The following is a 20000-nucleotide window of genomic DNA, read 5'->3' on the forward strand; positions in this document are numbered from 1 at the left end:
GAGAGAACATATTTACCCTTGTGCAGAACATTGGAATGTAAAATGTTTACAGTAAATACATAGTTAAAACCTTTATGAAATATGAATATTGCATAAATGTTTGTTCATGTTTAAATCTACTTGATTGCAAAGGGATCCAATGCACTTACATATATGTCTATACATGTGTACATATTTATATGCATATATATATATATATCTATAAATACATATCTACACATATAAATACACATGTACACATATAAATACATATCTACACATATAAATACATATCTACACAAATATAAACATGTATGTATGTAAAGTCCCATAAAAAAAGTCACTCACTGGTCTTCGTAAAAAAATAAAATTTAATTCAGGTCATCAGTAAAACTACATAATGTTTCGGTGTAGTCCAACACCTTTGTCAAATGTCATGCAAAAAACAAGCCTCCAAAAACCGGAATCCCAGACAAACACACATGAGCTTGTGCACATTCTCAGTAGGAGCTGGTGCCTCAGAAAGTGTGCATATAAAATACTGTGCAAAAATGGAAGTGAATTGGAAAGTCTCTAAAAACTGCTGCTCTATCTAAATTATGTAAGTTTCAGTTGACTTTCGTGTCCCTTTAAGGAAGTTTAAGCAAAAGGATAACTTTTTGAAATTTTAGATCGACAGATTAAAAGAAAATATTTTCATACTAATTTGAGTTTGCTGAAACAATTATACTGAGATAAGTGAGTTTAGATGATTATAACAACTATGTTCTATGCTTTGCATTCTAAAGAATTGTGTCCAATGCTCAAAACAGATTAGTTGTTTTGTTTTAATGCCTTGATTTATTTTTAAAACTCCGTATATGTGAGCCAGACACCGAACCTCCACACCAACCACTGTAGCTCATATTTGCCCCGTACAATTCTCCCAGCTGGAGTTCAACCATGACGCATGTCGGAGTCACTTCCCATCACTGGGCAACCAGGAATCACTGATTTGTAATAAAATTAATACAGCAAATATTTGGAAAGTAGAGGATTTGAAAGGCAAATTCACATTTTGCAGCTGAAGGCACAGGTCTAGTTTGGCAAGTACGCCTCTGATGTTGGCATATTATGATGTCATTCCTGTCACCTGCACAGAGTATATACTACCTGCGCTTCAGACAGCTTGTGCACATTCTAAAAGGAAAGGATTAACCACTATGATCCTGGAAAAAGATTGCTCAGATGTTCTTCCAATTGCATTCATATTTTTCTTTTAATTTTATTCACATTAATAAGGACACCATTAAAAAAGATTAAAGGGATTTTAAAGTCCTGTTTTTATATTTGCATAGTATATATATCCGCAATTATGCACCGCATTGCAACATTTCATTTTACAAAATAAATCTCTCAAAAGTGTAATTTTTGTTAGCAAAGTTTGTAGTCCAGGGAAACACCCATTGAAAAGCCTCAAGTATACTGAATTACACAAAATTTAACATATTTAGATGTTGCTCTTTCATAATCCCTTTTATCTGATCATCATATTCCTTTTATTTTCTTCTGTACAGCTATACAATTTATTCCAGCTTTTAAATACATTTTATACATTCTGAGCAAGCACACGCATTATAATCTAATTGTCTTCAATATATTTTGTAGCGATAGTCTGACATTAAAGAAAACCAATGTTGGATCATCCAGGTAGTTAAGATACTTGGTGTGTTGTGAGTATGCGAAGCTTTGTGTTAGAAGCATTTATATTTCAATAAAAGACGCAATATAAACGCATAAGTACGTATTTTACCTCTTTGGGGCTTATTTCAGATGCAAAGCTGTTTGATAGTGTAACAACTGAATTTTATATTTGCAAATGTATCCTCTTAGTTTTGTGCATGTTAAATAAATAAAAAATGTTGTTTTCTCAGAAAACCAAAACCATCTTATTTTTTCCATTCTTGCAGTAAATTCATCCTAATACAACTAACATTTTCTAACTAATATTTATTTATAACCTTAACCCAGAAAACCTTTAAAGGGACAATATACTATATAAATGTTTTTCCCTTATTGTGTTCCAATGAATTGTTATACCAACTGCAGAGTATAAAATTTATGAGAAATTGCATTTTCATATTTATTTGTGTATATGAAATAGCTGGGTTTGAGCTTTTAAACCACAGCCTATTGAAATAAATTGAGCTTGCAGGTAAAATCATATCTCACTGTGTGTACACAAACATGCCTCCTTATATTATATTTGTTTATAAACTAAAGCTCAATACTTAGAGAGAACAATGGAAAATTATCGTTTTATTAGTTATATCTTCTTCACCCCCGGAGTGTAATTTATTTTGTAGCTGTGTTTAGGTTTATCAATAGCCTAGACTCCGGTATAGAAACTTTCAGTATAGCTGGGGATGCCACAGGCTAAATCGGCTATTTCAGACACCAAAATAAACGTAAAGGAGCAACTTTGGAAATAATTTAATACACTCCAGGAGGTAAAATGGATCATTTGGAACAAATTAAAGAAGGCAAAATGTTTGGGGAACCTGTCCCTTTAATATAACTAACAAATTATTCAATCATGAGTTGAAAACATTACTAAGCATTGCATCTACCAAGTCTTTTTTTAAATTCTGAATGCAATCAAATGATTTTTAAAAATGACTGATTTCTTACTGATTTTAAAATCTATTTTCTGTCTTCTTTCTTGGGTTTAATTAAGTTCTCACTAGTGATTTATATTCTTTCTGTTCTTTGAGCCAAAACTGGTATAAAAAAGTTACAAAAAAATTATACTTATCTATAACTATAGAAAATATCTGCATGAAAGCGTGATTCATGTATTTACTATTAGACGTGCACAAACAAAACATTCTTATGAAAAAATATTATTACATTTTGACAAATATTGGTTAAAGGGGTCGTTTAAAGAACAACTAAATGCAGTCGAATAGAGTCAGCGATAAATACTAATTCAAAAGGACTTCGTATGAGTTTCACAGGAGCAGTAGATTTTCTTTCTGACAAAGTTTTATTTTACTTCCCACTGCATCATGTGACCGCCATCAGCCAATCACAAAATAGATATAGTATATTCTGTGAATCTTGCACATGCGCAGTAGCAGCTGGTGCTGCAGAAACTGCATATAAAAAGATTGTGCAGATTTAGATAATGAGGCGCATTTATCAAGCTCTCCGTATGGAGCTTGAGGGCCCGTGTTTCTGGCGAGTCTTCAGACTCGCCAGAAACAGCAGTTATGAAACAGCGGTCTTTAGACCGCTGCTCCATAACCCTGTCTGCCTGCTCTGATGAGGTGGACAGAGATCGCCACAATTCAACCCGATCGAGTACGATCGGATTGATTGACACCCCCCTGCTGGCGGCCAATTGGCCGCGAGTCTGCAGGGGGGCGGCGTTGCACCAGCAGCTTACAAGAGCTGCTGGTGCAATGCTGAATACGGAGAGCATATTGCTCTCCGCATTCAGCGATGTCTGTCGGACCTGATCCGCACTGTCGGAGCAGGTCCGACAGACATTTGATAAATAGGCCTCTATGGATGGGAACTGGAAAGTTGTTTAAAAGTGTGTGCTCTATCTGAATCATGAAAGTTTAATTTTGACTTTTGTGATCCTTTAAGGAATATCTATTTGTCCACTATTTTCTATAGTGAATGCCTCTGGGGCAGCAGAGGAAAAGCTAGTGCTACTGCTTCAAGCCAGCAGCACAAACAAAATCGTTTTTTTTTTTTTAATGTTATTTTAAATGAGGTCAGGACTGGCCAAGAATAAGAAGTGAAGCTTACATACTTTTTTGCTAACCCAGGAATGAATCAGCTGACAAGGACATTGCTAAATCGTTATTGAATCGTGTAAATTTGAACTTTCAAAGCCTTTCTCACCTAAATAGTATAAATTTGATCTTTTTTTTTTTTTTTATATATCAATGTACAATTACCACTATAGGTTTAGTAAACCGGTAGGTGAGTTTGTAATGGGTTTAAAAACTTTGAGTTGCAGACAACCATATGTGCAGCCACCTATCATGCGGAACACATGGCCATATGCAATCTGATTGGCTGGAAGTATGTGAGCCATATAGCAGGTCTTTCCTGCATATGATACCATTTCTGATACAACTGTTTACTAAGGAGCTGGCACTTTTTTGGTTAAATGATCTCTTTTGTTGCACAATGTGTTTGGTTTTTGTTTCACCTGAGTTATACAGTTAAAGGGGCATGAAACAACATTTGTCTCCCACTATTCAGATAGAGTTTTCAGTTTTAAACAACTTTCAGGATTACTTATATTAAAAAAAAGTACCTTAAATCTCTCAGTATCCTTAGTTGAAGGCAATGTTTGCAAATCTCTACTGGGAGCTAGCTGAACATACCGGGCTAGCCAGTGACGAGGCATATATGTGCAGCCACCAATCCGCAGCCAGCTCCCAATAGCATATTGCTACTCTTGAGCCTACCTAGGTATGCTTTTTAATAAAGGATACTAAGAGAACAAAACATATTAGATAATAGAAGTCAATTGGAAAGTTGTTTAAAAGTGTATGCTCTATTTGAATCATGGGGGGAAATGTGGGCTTCATGTCCCTTTAAGATCCCTTTGGCAACTAAATCAATTCACTATATAGAAAATTCTAATTTTGTTGCATAAATAGCCCAAGATTCAGGACAAATAAAAATGACAGCGTATCAGCAGTTTCTGATGATCATACATAAGAGGAGTCGTCTCATGCTCTTGTACTTGGCTGGCTAGGGAACTGCATCTCTGATAGCCGCTTGCTGCTAATTTATTTCTCAATCAATAAGTTTTCTATTAATCTACTCATTTAATGACTGAAATTCTTCCTTTTGCTTACAATCATAGGATTTTCTGATCACACATCTCTCCTATATAAATGACAGCACGTGTATAATGCATTTGTATAATGTGATGTCTGTTTATTCTCTTTCAGATTTACTGAAATGTGATTTTATACCTTTGTACCGAGCCTGGAACTTATCTAATATTTTGCTGACGGGATCAGCTCTCTTGCTGCTATTTTGACAATAGAAGAACTCTGGAAGTTTGATTGATCTTTAGTATAAAATGACTTTATTTGAAGGGATTGTTATGATATTGTAACAAACCTTTTTTTTAAAAAGAATGTTTTATTGCTTCCTTAAAGGGACGGTAAAGTCAGTTACACTTTCATGATTCGGATAGAGCATGACATTTTAAACAACTTTACAAATTACTTCTATTATCATGTTTGTTTTGTTCTTTTGGTATTAATTGTTGAAGAGTAAACCTAGGCGGGCTCATAGGGCTTTAGGAGCGTGCACGTGTCTTTAGCAGTCTATGGCAGCAGTATACGTCCTATGAGCCCACCTAGGTTTACTTTTCAACAAATAATACCAAGAGAACAAAACAAATTTTATAATATAAGTAAATTGCAAAGTTGTCTATCTAGACCCTGAAAGTTTAATTTTGACTTTATTGTCCCTTTAAAAAAAAAAAATCGACAAAATCATTAATTGTTCCTTTGCAGTTGATCCTTTATTAATAAAGATTTCTTAATTACATTTTTCTTGTGTGAATTTTTTTCAGGTGAAACATAAAATATGACTGGCACTAAGGGAAATCACAATGTATGTTACACATTTAAACAAAAAAATAGTTTTAGAGAGTAGAATTACAATATTTTATATTGATTACAAATTAATCTTCACTTCAAAATTCCATAAGGTATGAGAATGAATGCAATTCAGTGGCCAACAGTTCCCACATTTAAAGCGATAGATCACCCAAAAAAATGTTCTCACCATTAAAAACATTGTGAAAAGCATTTTAATAATGCAAATAACAAGTACAGTATTAAGGTTTTTTTTTTAGTTTTCCTATATTTTCCATAAGAAAATCTAATTGCTGCCAAACCCCTTGGTATCCTCATTATGCCCAGCGTATTACGGTGTTCTACCTGAGTAGAACAATAATGGCGGCCCGCATGCGCAGTTTCAGTAGATATGAACCTGCGCATGTGCACAGTGCTTCAGAAGACTACGGTGTCTGTAGGCATCACCCTAGGTGGGATGAGGGAGTGGGCTCAGTGGATGCAGTGCAGTCAGAGGATGACACGGAGCGGCAGCATTTACGTAAGTATTCTAACCACTGACGAGCACATTTTTATTATTTTCCATATACGCATGCAATCCTTAGGGATAACAAAGATGTCGGATGAACGTTTTACCCAGAAGTGCGCATGCAAAGTTTTAATACATAGCGGATTATAAATATTCTAAATAAGTAGGCGCAACTACGTAGTGATTGGATGTTGCGTGGTCAGGTATTTTAATATTGCTCTGCCTACTTTTATGGGCGGCCATTGCCACTTGTTTTATGTAAGATATAAACTCTCTTTTTTATATACAGGGAGTGCAGAATTATTAGGCAAATGAGTATTTTGACCACATCATCCTCTTTATGCATGTTGTCTTACTCCAAGCTGTATAGGCTCGAAAGCCTACTACCAATTAAGCATATTAGGTGATGTGCATCTCTGTAATGAGAAGGGGTGTGGTCTAATGACATCAACACCCTATATCAGGTGTGCATAATTATTAGGCAACTTCCTTTCCTTTGGCAAAATGGGTCAAAAGAAGGACTTGACAGGCTCAGAAAAGTAAAAAATAGTGAGATATCTTGCAGAGGGATGCAGCACTCTTAAAATTGCAAAGCTTCTGAAGCGTGATCATCGAACAATCAAGCGTTTCATTCAAAATAGTCAACAGGGTCGCAAGAAGCGTGTGGATAAACCAAGGCGCAAAATAACTGCCCATGAACTGAGAAAAGTCAAGCGTGTAGCTGCCAAGATGCCACTTGCCACCAGTTTGGACATATTTCAGAGCTGCAACATCACTGGAGTGCCCAAAAGCACAAGGTGTGCAATACTCAGAGACATGGCCAAGGTAAGAAAGGCTGAAAGACGACCACCACTGAACAAGACACACAAGCTGAAACGTCAAGACTGGGCCAAGAAATATCTCAAGACTGATTTTTCTAAGGTTTTATGGACTGATGAAATGAGAGTGAGTCTTGATGGGCCAGATGGATGGGCCCGTGGCTGGATTGGTAAAGGGCAGAGAGCTCCAGTCCGACTCAGACGCCAGCAAGGTGGAGGTGGAGTACTGGTTTGGGCTGGTATCATCAAAGATGAGCTTGTGGGGCCTTTTTGGGTTGAGGATGGAGTCAAGCTCAACTCCCAGTCCTACTGCCAGTTTCTGGAAGACACCTTCTTCAAGCAGTGGTACAGGAAGAAGTCTGCATCCTTCAAGAAAAACATGATTTTCATGCAGGACAATGCTCCATCACACGCGTCCAAGTACTCCACAGCGTGGCTGGCAAGAAAGGGTATAAAAGAAGAAAATCTAATGACATGGCCTCCTTGTTCACCTGATCTGAACCCCATTGATAACCTGTGGTCCATCATCAAATGTGAGATTTACAAGGAGGGAAAACAGTACACCTCTCTGAACAGTGTCTGGGAGGCTGTGGTTGCTGCTGCACGCAATGTTGATGGTGAACAGATCAAAACACTGACAGAATCCATGGATGGCAGGCTTTTGAGTGTCCTTGCAAAGAAAGGTGGCTATATTGGTCACTAATTTGTTTTTGTTTTGTTTTTGAATGTCAGAAATGTATATTTGTGAATGTTGAGATGTTATATTGGTTTCACTGGTAAAAATAAATAATTGAAATGGGTATATATTTGTTTTTTGTTAAGTTGCCTAATAATTATGCACAGTAATAGTCACCTGCACACACAGATATCCCCCTAAAATAGCTATAACTAAAAACAAACTAAAAACTACTTCCAAAACTATTCAGCTTTTATATTAATGAGTTTTTTGGGTTCATTGAGAACATGGTTGTTGTTCAATAATAAAATTAATCCTCAAAAATACAACTTGCCTAATAATTCTGCACTCCCTGTATTTAGAAGCTTTATTTTCTAGTCAAGCTAGGTATGTTTTATTCGATTTATATTTCTAATTATTATAATGTCTTTTAGATAAGTATTTTTAGAGTTAGATTTCTAACCCTTTAACAAATCTAGAGATTGTAATGTTTGTTAGTTTTCTTTAAAATTCATTTTAAATTCAACCTATCAATATTATTTTTTTTTAAGATAAATAAAACCGCTTAGCTCTTCCAAATAGGCTAATATGTTTTCAAATGACACACAAATAAAATCTGGGATGTACCGATATCTACTGCTATTTATATTTACACAATTCACAAGTTCACTGGGGGGGGGGGGGGGGGGGGGGGTGGAAAGTAGCTTTGTTCAAATTTGTAAATCCAACACATTTTTTGACAGTAGGGCGTTAAATGCATCAGTTTACTGCTGTCTGTGATGTGCTACAAAACATTGTTTTTCTGTGAGATTTTATAAAGGTACTGTTTACTGTTAATTTTTTCCTGAGAGAATTTGTATGGCCTGAATATCATTATGAACCAGTAGGCAATACTTGAAGTAATAACGTGTCCTTCATTGTTTTGCATTGAGTTTGCAATAAAAAGGGACATTAAATGCTAAATGTTAGACAGAATGATGCATGCAAAGAAAAGATTATTCTGAGAATAACGTAGATGTATTTTGTAAAGTTTCATTAGCTGTTTAAATAGTGACAAAATAAGTGTAAAGTGTTAGTTTCTATAAAACACTGGGAGCTGCCATGTTGTAACTGAGGTTACCTTCTCTGCTGTGGCCAATTAGGGACAGTTATAAATAGGTCACTAGAGTGTGCAGCCAATGGTTGTGTGGTATATAACTGTGTTCTGCATTTCCATTTCTAACGGGAACTGAAAAGCTCACAATTTCACAGAGAAATTACAGGACACAGGAACAAAATAAAAAAAGTGTATTGTAGAGTGTTTTTTATATATATATTCTAGGAGATAAGCCTGCCCAGAGGGCAGTCTATGTTTAAAAAATACAAACCCCCAAGCTAAAATTACAAAAAAATAAAAAAGTAAAATGACCGGAAAAAATAAAGAAAGCTATCCAAAATAAAAAATGTAAACCTAAACTAATACCCCTATAAAAAAAAAATTAAACCTAAAGTAATACCCCTATAAAAATAAAAAAACAAAAAACAAAATAAAAACACCCGCTAATCTAATACTAAACTACCAATAGCCCTTAAAAGGGCCTTTTGTAAGTTAAACAGCTGTTTTGCCTCTAAAAAAATACTATGTCCCCCCTAACCGTAAAACCCCCCCACCAACCAAACCCCCAAAAATAAAAAAACTACCCATTGCCCCTAAAGGGGCATTTGTATGGGCATTGCCATCAAAAGGGTATTCAGCTCTTTAACTGCCCTTAAAAGGGGCAGTTGGCTCTTTTTCAAGCCCAAAAACACCCTAATCTAAAAACACCCCAAAAATAAAAAAGCCTAAATCTAAGCCCCAAATGGGTACTCACTGTTCCTGAAGTCCAGCGGAGAAGCATCTTCTTCCAGACAGATCCATCATCTTCTATCTTAATCCAGAGTGAAGGCGGCATGGAGCATGGGTGCGGAGCTGTGTTCCCCATGCCTGGATCCTCAGCGGCGGTTCTCAACGGCGGGGGTCCTTGGTGGCATGGAGGCTCCTCTTCATCCGATGTCCGTCGTCGACTGAAGATTGAATGCAAGGTACCACAATCAATTTTTGCATTCAATCTTCAGCGTGCGAAGGACGATCGCATGAAGAGGAGCCTCCATGCCGCCGAGGATCCAGGCATTGGGAACACAGCTCCGCACCTCCGCTCCGTGCCGCCTTCACTCCGGATGAAGATAGAAGATGATGGATCCGTCTGGAAGAAGACCTTTTCCACTGGACTTCAGGGACAGTGAGTACCTATTTGGGTCTTAGGTTTAGGCTTTTATTTAAATTTTTGGGGTGTTTTTAGATTAGGGTTTTTTTGGGCTTGAAAAAGAGCTGATTGCCCCTTTAAGGGCAATGTAAATACAAATGCCCCTTTAGGGGCAATGGGTAGTTTAGTTTTATTTAGTGTTTTTTTTTTTATTTTGAGGGGGTTTGGTGAGTGGTGGGTTTTTACTGTTAGTGGGGACTTAGTATTTTTTAGAGGTAAAAGAGCTGTTTAACTTAGGGCAATGCCCTACAAAAGGCCCTTTATTGTTTTTATTTGGGGGGGATTTTTTATTTTCATAGGGATTAGGTAACAAAAAAATTATTTTTGATAATTTTGTTTATTTTTTTCTGTAATGTTAGACTTTTATTTTTGGTAATTTAATGTTAGTTTTTTTTTAATTTGAATTGTAATTTAATAGTAATTGGGGTTAATTTAGGGGGCTTAGTAATTAAATTAGTTATTTGCGTTGTGAGGGGGTTGGCGGTATAGGGGTTAATATATTAGGTTTATTGTGATGTGGAGGGTTGGTGGTTTACGAGTTAATAGGTTAAATAGATTTATTGCGGGGTTATGTGGGGGGTTGGCGGTTTAGGGTTTAATATTTTAATTATGTTATTTGCGGATTAGCGGTTAATAACTTTATTATTTTGTGATGTGGGGGTTGACGGTTTAGGTGTTTGTTAATACTTTGCGTGGGAGATTAGGTTTTTTTGTTATACTTTATTTTTATTTCTTACGGGCAGTTACGTGTTTTTTAGTTATTTAGTGCAGGCAGTTGTGTGTTGTTTTTTTTTTTTTAAGGCTTCGGGTCTGCCTATGCTGCATCCAGGTGGATTGCAAAAATGGCAGGGTTATGAAAGAATCTACTTTCACCACCCTGCCATTATCAGAATCCACCGGGATGCAGCTTTTGGCTGAGCGCGCAGCCAACATTTTTTTGGCTGCCTCGCACAGCCAACATTCCTTTGAAGATGCGTGCGCAACTGGCAACACCGACTGACGCGTTACAAACACGATTATAGTATAGATATACATAACTTTGATATACATAACTGATATTTGTTAGAAAAAATCTACTACTCGTGAAGTTCAGACTAAGTGCTCTTGCATTGTCTTTTTATCATGCATTTGTTGTTTATGCAAATCTACTGTATTTACCGGTCCTTTAATTGAGATGAGGGGCCAGTGAGAGAACTAGGATTTTAAGGAATTAATTGATGATTTCTTTCATTGATTTTGTTGCATTTTTCTGAGCTTTTCCACACTTCTGTCCCAACCAATATTTAAAGCCCAGTTGTTTGTGTAGATAATGACAGTGCATTCGTTTTTTATTTCCCCCAATTCAATTGCAACTATTGGACTATTCTATTGCCGATTTGATCACGTTATCATCAGCTGGATTGTAGGTTGCTGCCATCTAGTGTTGTCTTTGTGTAAGACTATGTTTGATGCATCAGTAAAACTAAGCTTTTGTGTACAAATAGTCTACTGTGATTGGTCACTTGTAAAGGTGGTTTGTTCACCATTTCAAGTTTAGTACTAGTGTGTGTATTCTCAGATCTTGATCCCTTGCCCACTACTAAAGGGTAGCCCATAAATGTAAAATATTTATAAATTAAATATGGGTGACATAATTATATGGATGTTCAAAGGTAAGTGCTGAAATAATAAAGTGAATGTTGTGTAAATGTGTTTAGTGATGTGCATGCACTAATGCAGCTGCTACATACAGCAGAACTGAATAACTGATAAATACACACTAAAAAGACAACACCACCATCATCCAATCACAAAATGCATATATGTATATACTGGGCACTTTTGCACATGCTCAGTAGGAACTGAAGCCTCAAAGTGCATATAAAAATAATGTGCATGTTTTGATAATGGAAGCTTATTGGAAATGTTTACATTGCATCATTTATCTGAATCACAAAACTTTAAATTTGAGTTTAGTGGCGTTGTAAGTGAATCTATGATATATTAATGGGAAAAATAAAACACTTCAATTGTTATAGTAAATGCTGGAATATAAGAACAGATGTAAAATGAATACCTTGTGATGCACAGGAAAAAATAAATAACAAATGAAAGGACCAGTAAATACGGTTGAATCGTACACAACAATAGTCCAATAACACAGTATGTAGTGTCACAGGTAGAATAGATCATTATTAAAGGGATAAGTTGGGATAGAGACAAAATGTAATAATATGCACTTTAATTACTTTACCTGCAAATTTATACTGCAGTGCCTCGCCATTAACCCTTTCTTTTAAGTTTCCGAATTGTACAGCTCTAACTCCCCCCACACATTTCCTTCTATGGCTGTATCTATATCTATATGCACAGAACTGTTTTATGGCACTTTAAAGGAACAGTCTACACCAGAATTGTTATTGTTTTAAAAGATAGTTAATCCCTTTTTTACCCATTCCCTAGTTTTGCATAATCAACACAGTTATATTTATTTATTTTTTACCTCTGTGATTATCTTGTATCTAAGCCTCTGCAGACTGTCCTCTTATTTTACTTCTTTTGACAGACTTGCAGTTTAGCCAATCAGTGATGGCTCCCAGGTAACTTCACGTGCACGAGCACAGTGTTATCTATATGAAAAACATGAACTAACACCCTCTAGTGGTGAAAAACCTGTTAAAATGCATTCTTAAGAGACGGCATTCAAGGTCTAAGAAATTAGCATATGAACCTCCTAGGTTAAGCTTTCAACTAAGAAAACCAAGAGAACAAAGAAAAATTGATGATAAAAGTAAATTGGAAAATTGTTTAAAATTACATGCCCTATCTCAGGGGTCAGCAACCTTCGGCTTCCAGATGTTTTGGAACTACATTTCCCACGATGCTGAGACACTCTTTAGGCTATCTGAGCATCATGGGAAATGTAGTTACAAAACATCTGGGAGCCGAAGGTTGCTGACCCCTGCCCTATCTGAATCATGAAAGTTTTTTTTGGACTAGACTGTCCCTTTAAGTACATAAGAATTGAATACAAACCATAATAATCATAATCAAAATATAACTGACTGGTCACATTTGAGACAATCTTAATAAGTTAGGGAGGCAAAACAATATATAGGGGCCTATGATTTAAATTAGTTAGAGACTCTCTGCTAAGATGTAGGTGGAGAGAGAAGAAGAGGAAAGGAGAAGCTAGAGAATCAAGAATGGGAGAGAGGGAGGAGGAGAGGGTGTATGAAAGCCCCTTAGGAGAACATGTAATGTATTTTCCCATGTCAGTTCTAGTATAGTAATTGTTCTAGTATAGTAATTCTATCCCATAGAAGGGACTCCTGTTATTGATGATTCAAATGCTTTCCTACTAGATTCCCAATGGAACTTAATGTTCTAATATAAATTTGTTACTATTTTTAAAATAGCCATATTCCTTCATCACTGAAGTATTTTCCATGTGTTCTATCCATGTGTCAATAGTGGGAATTGCTTGAGATTTCCATAAACTGGCTATCAAAAATTTGGAAGAGTTCAGTGACAATGGAACCAAGCGGAGATGAAGACTGCAGGGGAACTTGGGTAATACGTTTAATAATGCTAGTGGGGGTTCAAATTTAAAGGGACAGACAACACCAGAATTTTTGTTGTTTTAAAAGATAGATAATCCCCTAATTACCCATTCCCCGGTTTTAACCAACACAGTTATAATAATACACGTTTTATCTCTGTAATTACCTTGTATCTAAGCCTCTGCAGACTGCCCCCTTATTTCAGTTCTTTTGACAAACTTGCATTTTAGCCAGTCAGTGCTCACTCCTCGGTAAATTCACGTGCCTGAGCTCAATGTTATCTATATGAAACACATAAACTAACGCCCTCTAGTGGAGAAAAACTGTCAAAATGCATTTAGATTAGAGGCGGCCTTCAAAGACTAAGAAATTAGCATATGAACCTCCTAGGTTTTGCTTTCAACTAAGAATACCAAGAGAACAAAGCAAAATTGGTGATAAAAATAAATTGGAAAGTTGTTTAAAATTACATGCCCTATTTGAACCATGAACATTTTTTTTTGGACTTGACTGTCCCTTTAACTGTCTGGGCCCAATAAGACGATATAGTTTTCTATGGAGGACCAGAAAGGCTTGAAGTTAGGGCATGTCCACCAATTATGGATCAAAGATCCTCTTCCTCCACAACCCCTCCAGCATATGTCTGAGGAATTAGGGGGGAAAAACTTTTAATTCTGGTTGGGGTAAGATACCAACTGGTTAGAAATGTATTGTTAATTTCTAAAAAGCTTGTGGAAAGAGATGACCTTTTAGAGTTCCTTTTTATATGGTTCCAGTCTATGACACTAAGTTCCCCTCTCAGGTCTCTATTCTAACAATCAACATAGTTTAGGGTATTTCTGGATTTGGGCATCTAAGAGAGTACGTCTGGCGTAAGGTGAGGCGAATTGGTAGATCTAATTGTGACAGACCCTTCTGTCGGTACTGAAAGAGTTAACTTTGTTCAGCTTTGAGAAGCTATTTTCTAAATACAAGGTTGCTAGCCTCAGCTATTGTGTACTGTAATTAAGTTTAGTGATAAACATTCACATTGTTTAATCACATCCAGAGAGCAGACTCCCAAGTGATAAGAAGGACTAAATTGTTTATCTGCTTAAGTAATGTAATTCTATTGTATCATGTCAAAGGGCGTTTTCCCTCTATCTAATGTACAATATTCTTTCAACCCCCCATCTGGGGTCAGACCTGCATAAATACTGGGCATATAGCCTTCGATAAAGTACATTCTGTTTTTACCTTCAATGTGGAGCCTGGTCTCATGTTTGAGGGGGGAATTAGCTGGGTTGTGAGTTGCTGATCCCATATTCAGGACATCTTTCATCTGGTATTAACCCTTGGTATCCGGGTTATACCGTAACACTAATAAACACATTTGTTCAAAGGGTGTTTAAGATCTAGACAGGGAGTCACCATATGGAGAGGTGTTTAGGAGGTGTTGCCATTAATACATTTGGGAAACTTTGTGAAATTACCTCCCAATATCTTGTCGAGATTCTGCCTGTTTTTGAGTTTACCATTTGTAATTAATTGGCACTGCATATCACATTTCCCACTGATTTAATTTATGTAGTGTATATGCTAATCCTTAAAGGGCCACTTTAAGTAAATATTTTCTATGCCTGTTACTAACTAACTACCCCAAATACGCTTTTTATCAATAGCATTTCATTAACATATCTCTACCGTATATCAGAAATCTTGTCTGCAAATTTAATTGTTTTCCAAACCCACTCCGTGGGTATCCTTTGCTCTGTACCAATCCGTTTACAATACCTAGGTTTCAAAATGGCGCTTTAAACACAAAGTTATTGGTTTAAGTATTTTGAACATGCAGTGCTAAAAATAGTGGGCAGGATAACGTGACATCATCGGCGAATAAAAGATATAACTTTTAGAACGTTATGAAACTTCGTTTTGGAGAAAATATAGGTCAGTAGGTTTTAATTAATGTTTATTAACTTTAATATGTTAGTTGTTTAGCTTAAAAATTATAACAGAAAGTAATACTTTAATGTAATTCTGTGTTATGAGATGATAGGGGGACCTCAGACTATTTTTTGCAATCCAGGATAAAACTCCTGGTGAGGGTGATTTTAATATGTAGGAATCCAAGATTTTGCTTATAACTGTTTTTAACCAGTTCTAGTGGATAGCATTTTTCAAGGAACCTCTCTGTTAAAATGAAGCTATGTTCATCATAATCACTGATGGAGCTACAGTATCTCTGTATCCTGAATTGGCCACAAGGCACATTGTTTTTCCAAAGTTGATAATTGTTGATCAAATAATGTAGAGAACTTTTACTGTCTTCTGGTTTTAAATATGTTTTTTACCACTATTATAGTTCCATGATCTGGTGTGTTTTTCCATGTTAGTGCGTCCCCTGTTCGTTTCCTAAAGAGGTTTCTATTCTCATCCATATTTATACATCTATATTTGTATAAAAACGTTCACCAGCCTTGTGTTTAATCTTATTTTTACTCTCCCATTTTTTTTTATTAATTACAAAACCATACAAAGTTACAAATTCTCCATCATTACAAAAATAAAAATTGAAAGAAGAAAACAGAAATACATTTACTGTACTAAACCGCCGCAGTTAAAGATATTTCACTTACAGAAATATAATATTTATTGTTCATGCACTATATAAAAATCTAAAATCAATATTTATTAGTGTAAGAAATGTTATGAAAATAATATATATATATAATTAAAATGATCTTAATTTTGTTTACCACCTATCTCTAGATCCAGTCAATTAACGTTACTAACAATGAGTGGAAAATCATTATGGTGTAATTATTAATACCAGGCTCAAAATGAATGTTCATATACTCCAGGGATATGTTGTATAATTAGAAGCTGGAAACAGCAGCGTTGTCTAATACATTAATTACAACAGTGGCAGGAACAAAACTACCATTGGTGCAGCAGGTGCGGTTTATACTTAAAAATATAGAAATCAATATTAATTTAAATAATATGCAGTGTAGGTAACGCGGCCTACACAATAATAGGTATGTTAAAATAAAGTATGTTTGTGACTTATGGCTACTAAAGTCAAAATTAAACTTTCATGATTTAGGTAGAGCAGCAATTTTAAGAAACTTTGTCATTTACTCCTATTATCAAATTTTCTTTGTTCTCTTGCTATCTTTATTTAAAAAGCAGGAATGTAAGCTTAAGAGCTGGCCCACTTTTGGTTCAGAACGTGGGTTGCACTTGCTTCTTTTTGGCTCAGCAAGCGCTACCCAGGGTTCTGAACCAAAAATGGGCTGGGTCCCTTTGAGTGCTAAAGCACTTTCCCACCTGGGTGCTAAGCTTTTTTAAGTGGGTTTTTTTTTTTTTTTTTTTTTTTAAAACATTTTTTAACTTTTTTTTTCCTTTCAGATTCTTAAGACTTACGCTGTTGGAAAGTTTAGGCGGTTACCTTTCCAACGGTGGGTCTTGGGTCTGTAGCTGCTTAGATGCCTGAGATATAGGCTTCTAAGCAGCATGCCCCCTGCTCCTATACTTAACATTATTATAAATAAAGTTGCACGGTGACGTCATCATGTCATTGCACGTGACGTCACCGCTCATAACGTGAAGCCCCGGTGATGCCTGTCACTATGCAGGCCCGATCGCCGGGGTAGGAGCGGGTGGGAGCCCCCAAATCTCCCTCAAGTGCTCTCATTAGCACCAGAGTGGGAAAGTCTGCGACGACTCAGAGCCGTCGTTAGCACTCAAGGAGTTAAAGGGACACTGAACCCAAATTTTTTCTTTTGTGATTCAGATAGAGCATGCAACTTTCTAATTTACTCCTATTATCAATTTTTCTTTGTTCTCTTGCTATCTTTTTGAAAAAGAAGGCATCTCATTTTTTGGGGGGTTCAGAACTCTGGAGAGCACTTTTTTATTGGTGGATTAATTTATAACAACCCAGGTTGTTCACCAAAAATGGGCGGCATTTCAAATAAAGATACCAAGAGAATGAAGAGAATTTGATACTAGGAGTAAATTAGAAAGTTGCTTAAAATTGCATGCTCTATCTGAATCACGAAAGAAATAAATTGGGTTCAGTGTCCCTTTAACTTACATTCCTACTTTTTCAAATACAGATACCAAGAAACAAAGAAAAATTGATAATAGGAGTAAACTAGAAATTTGCTTAAAATCACGTGCTCTAACTTAATCATGAAAGAAAACAATTAGGTTTAATATCCCTTTAAGTAATCTTTATCCAGATATTTGTTTCTACAAAATTCACCATTAAAATATTTTGATAAATATACTTATTAGTTGTATGCAAGTAATAAATATAAAAAAGTGCTCCCTCTTAAATTGCTCAATCCCTTTAAATATCTGGTGGAAAATAACGAAGGCTAATGATATCTATGTTCTCACGTTAATGAGGTTCTCATTACTATCCTTGTCTGAGTTGACATATAACTCACTAATCATCAATTACGGCTGCTCTAGTAGCATTAGTCTTCAGATTTCTATTTGTGACCCTATTTTAGCACATAATGACTCTCCAGGTTTACTGTACATCTGTATAAATGTGACATTGGAATCTTCTCTGGACATATAACTGGGCTAATTGGTGTAGAGATGTTCTGTTAACAAGAGGTTGATGCTGACTTGTTAGTGTGAAATATAAAATAGTTTAAAATTGTATGTTCTATCTGAATCATGAAAGAAAACATTTTGGGTTTTATATTCCTTCAACTTTCCCCTTATCAATCCTTCCTGCTGAGGACAATAAGAGACAGATATATAACAGGCAAAAAAGACACTCTGCAAACAAGGCTGTGCGGAGCATAACATTATCTAAAAGGGTTTCCACACAACCTTGTTTGCACACACTCTAATTTATTGCCTGATTTATATCCCTAATAGTTCTCTGCAAGACAAAGATAAATATAAAAGTTCTAGACTAGAGTTCATTATAGGAACTAAACTTTTACACTTATAACTTCAATATTTAAACAACTAATATAAGGCTAATCTTTGCTTTGAATTCATCAGTATGTCTATTATGTATTTACTGTTTAACCTCCCATTAATGTATCTTCCATGAACTATATCTCATTACTTGTATAGTTAGAAAGAAAGAAAGAAAGAAAGATCATAGACAAATAGACAGACAGACAGAGATAGATAGACAGACACACAGATAAATACAGACAGACAGGTAGATGATGATAGATAGATCATAGATAGATATAGACAGACAGACAGATGACAGATACATAGATAGATATAGACAGACAGACAGATGACAGATACATAGATAGATATAGACAGACAGACAGGCAGATGATAGATACATAGATAGATCATAGATAGATATAGACAGACAGATGATAGATATAGACAGACAGACAGACATATAGATAAATACAGACAGAGAGGTAGATGATAGATTGATTGATAAATAGATATAGACAGATAGATAGATAGATAGATATAGACAGACAGGCAGATGATAGATACAAAGATAAATAGATAGACATATAGATAGATCGATCATAGATAAATATAGACAGATAGATAAATACAGACAGACAGACAAACAGGTAGATGATAGATAGATAGATAGATAGATAGATATAGACAGACAGGCCGATGATAGATAGATATATCATAGATAAATTTAGACAGAAAGACAGACAGATGGCTAGATATAGTTAGACATATAGAGATATATAAAATGTATATACATAATAAGTTTATAAAACAGTTTTATGTGTATTTGTGACTATTTGTTAATATCCCCAGAGTCTACTTACAGGTCTTTTTCATGGTTTGCTAAAGCAACAGCACCATGACAACGCAGATCAATCAGTGGGCTGTTAATAACACAAATGTCTCTTTTTCTCTCTCTTACAAGGTGAACTTCCAAAGCAGACGGAAGAGGACAGCCCTGTGTTGTTAAATTGCTTATCCTGATATGACCCAGCACAGAAGATTATTATCAGAGTAAAGTTAGTGTTGTTGGGTGATTGGCTAAATCTGACAATTCTAACAAGTATATAATCAGGCACCTTGTTTAACTGGGACTATCACCAGGTACTCAATGGGTTCAGGGATATCTCAGAATCAGAAAACAGTTTATCTGGAAGTGGATGGAAATATTCAAAAGGTCAGTAACCATTTACCTGAATTACTATAGCTTATTTGTAAGTATATCTTTTTAGTGATACAGATGTTGTACTCTGTTCAGATGCAGGAAGCCAAAGATATTTGTAATAATTTGCTTTCTGTGTATGAGTCGTGATTATTTTTAGACAAGTTTGTATTGATATATTTATACCTTATTTTAGTTTCCACATACAAAAATGTCATCAATAAAAACACTTATTTTGTAACACAATAAATCCTTTTTAAAGTTCTGCATCACCTGTATTTTTGCCTATCAATAGTAATATGGTAGAGTTTTGTTTTTTCCAACTTGCTAAAATTAAAAGCCATATCTCATTCATAAGTAAGCCAAACTATATCTAAAGCAGGCCTGCCCAGAAGAAAGCGCAGGGTCTATTTGTAGATCTGTAAGTGCTAAGTTCACAAGACTATTGTGTGATTTCCC

The 20000-nt window shown here is 35.6% G+C and overlaps 1 protein-coding gene across 1 annotated transcript in view; it reads left to right on the forward strand.

The window, feature by feature from the left end:
• SLC37A2 (solute carrier family 37 member 2) overlaps positions 1-5550 on the forward strand; it is a 91960-nt gene extending 86410 nt beyond the window's left edge. Inside the window, exon 18 of the mRNA XM_053690180.1 lies at positions 4941-5550. Within this exon, the coding sequence (XP_053546155.1) occupies positions 4941-4956 (16 nt within the window). The 3' untranslated portion in view covers positions 4957-5550. The remainder of the gene's footprint in view (positions 1-4940) is intronic.
• Positions 5551-20000: the final 14450 nt, after the last annotated feature.

This window comes from Bombina bombina, chromosome 8, assembly GCF_027579735.1.
Source record: "Bombina bombina isolate aBomBom1 chromosome 8, aBomBom1.pri, whole genome shotgun sequence".
Classification (NCBI taxonomy): domain Eukaryota; kingdom Metazoa; phylum Chordata; class Amphibia; order Anura; family Bombinatoridae; genus Bombina; species Bombina bombina.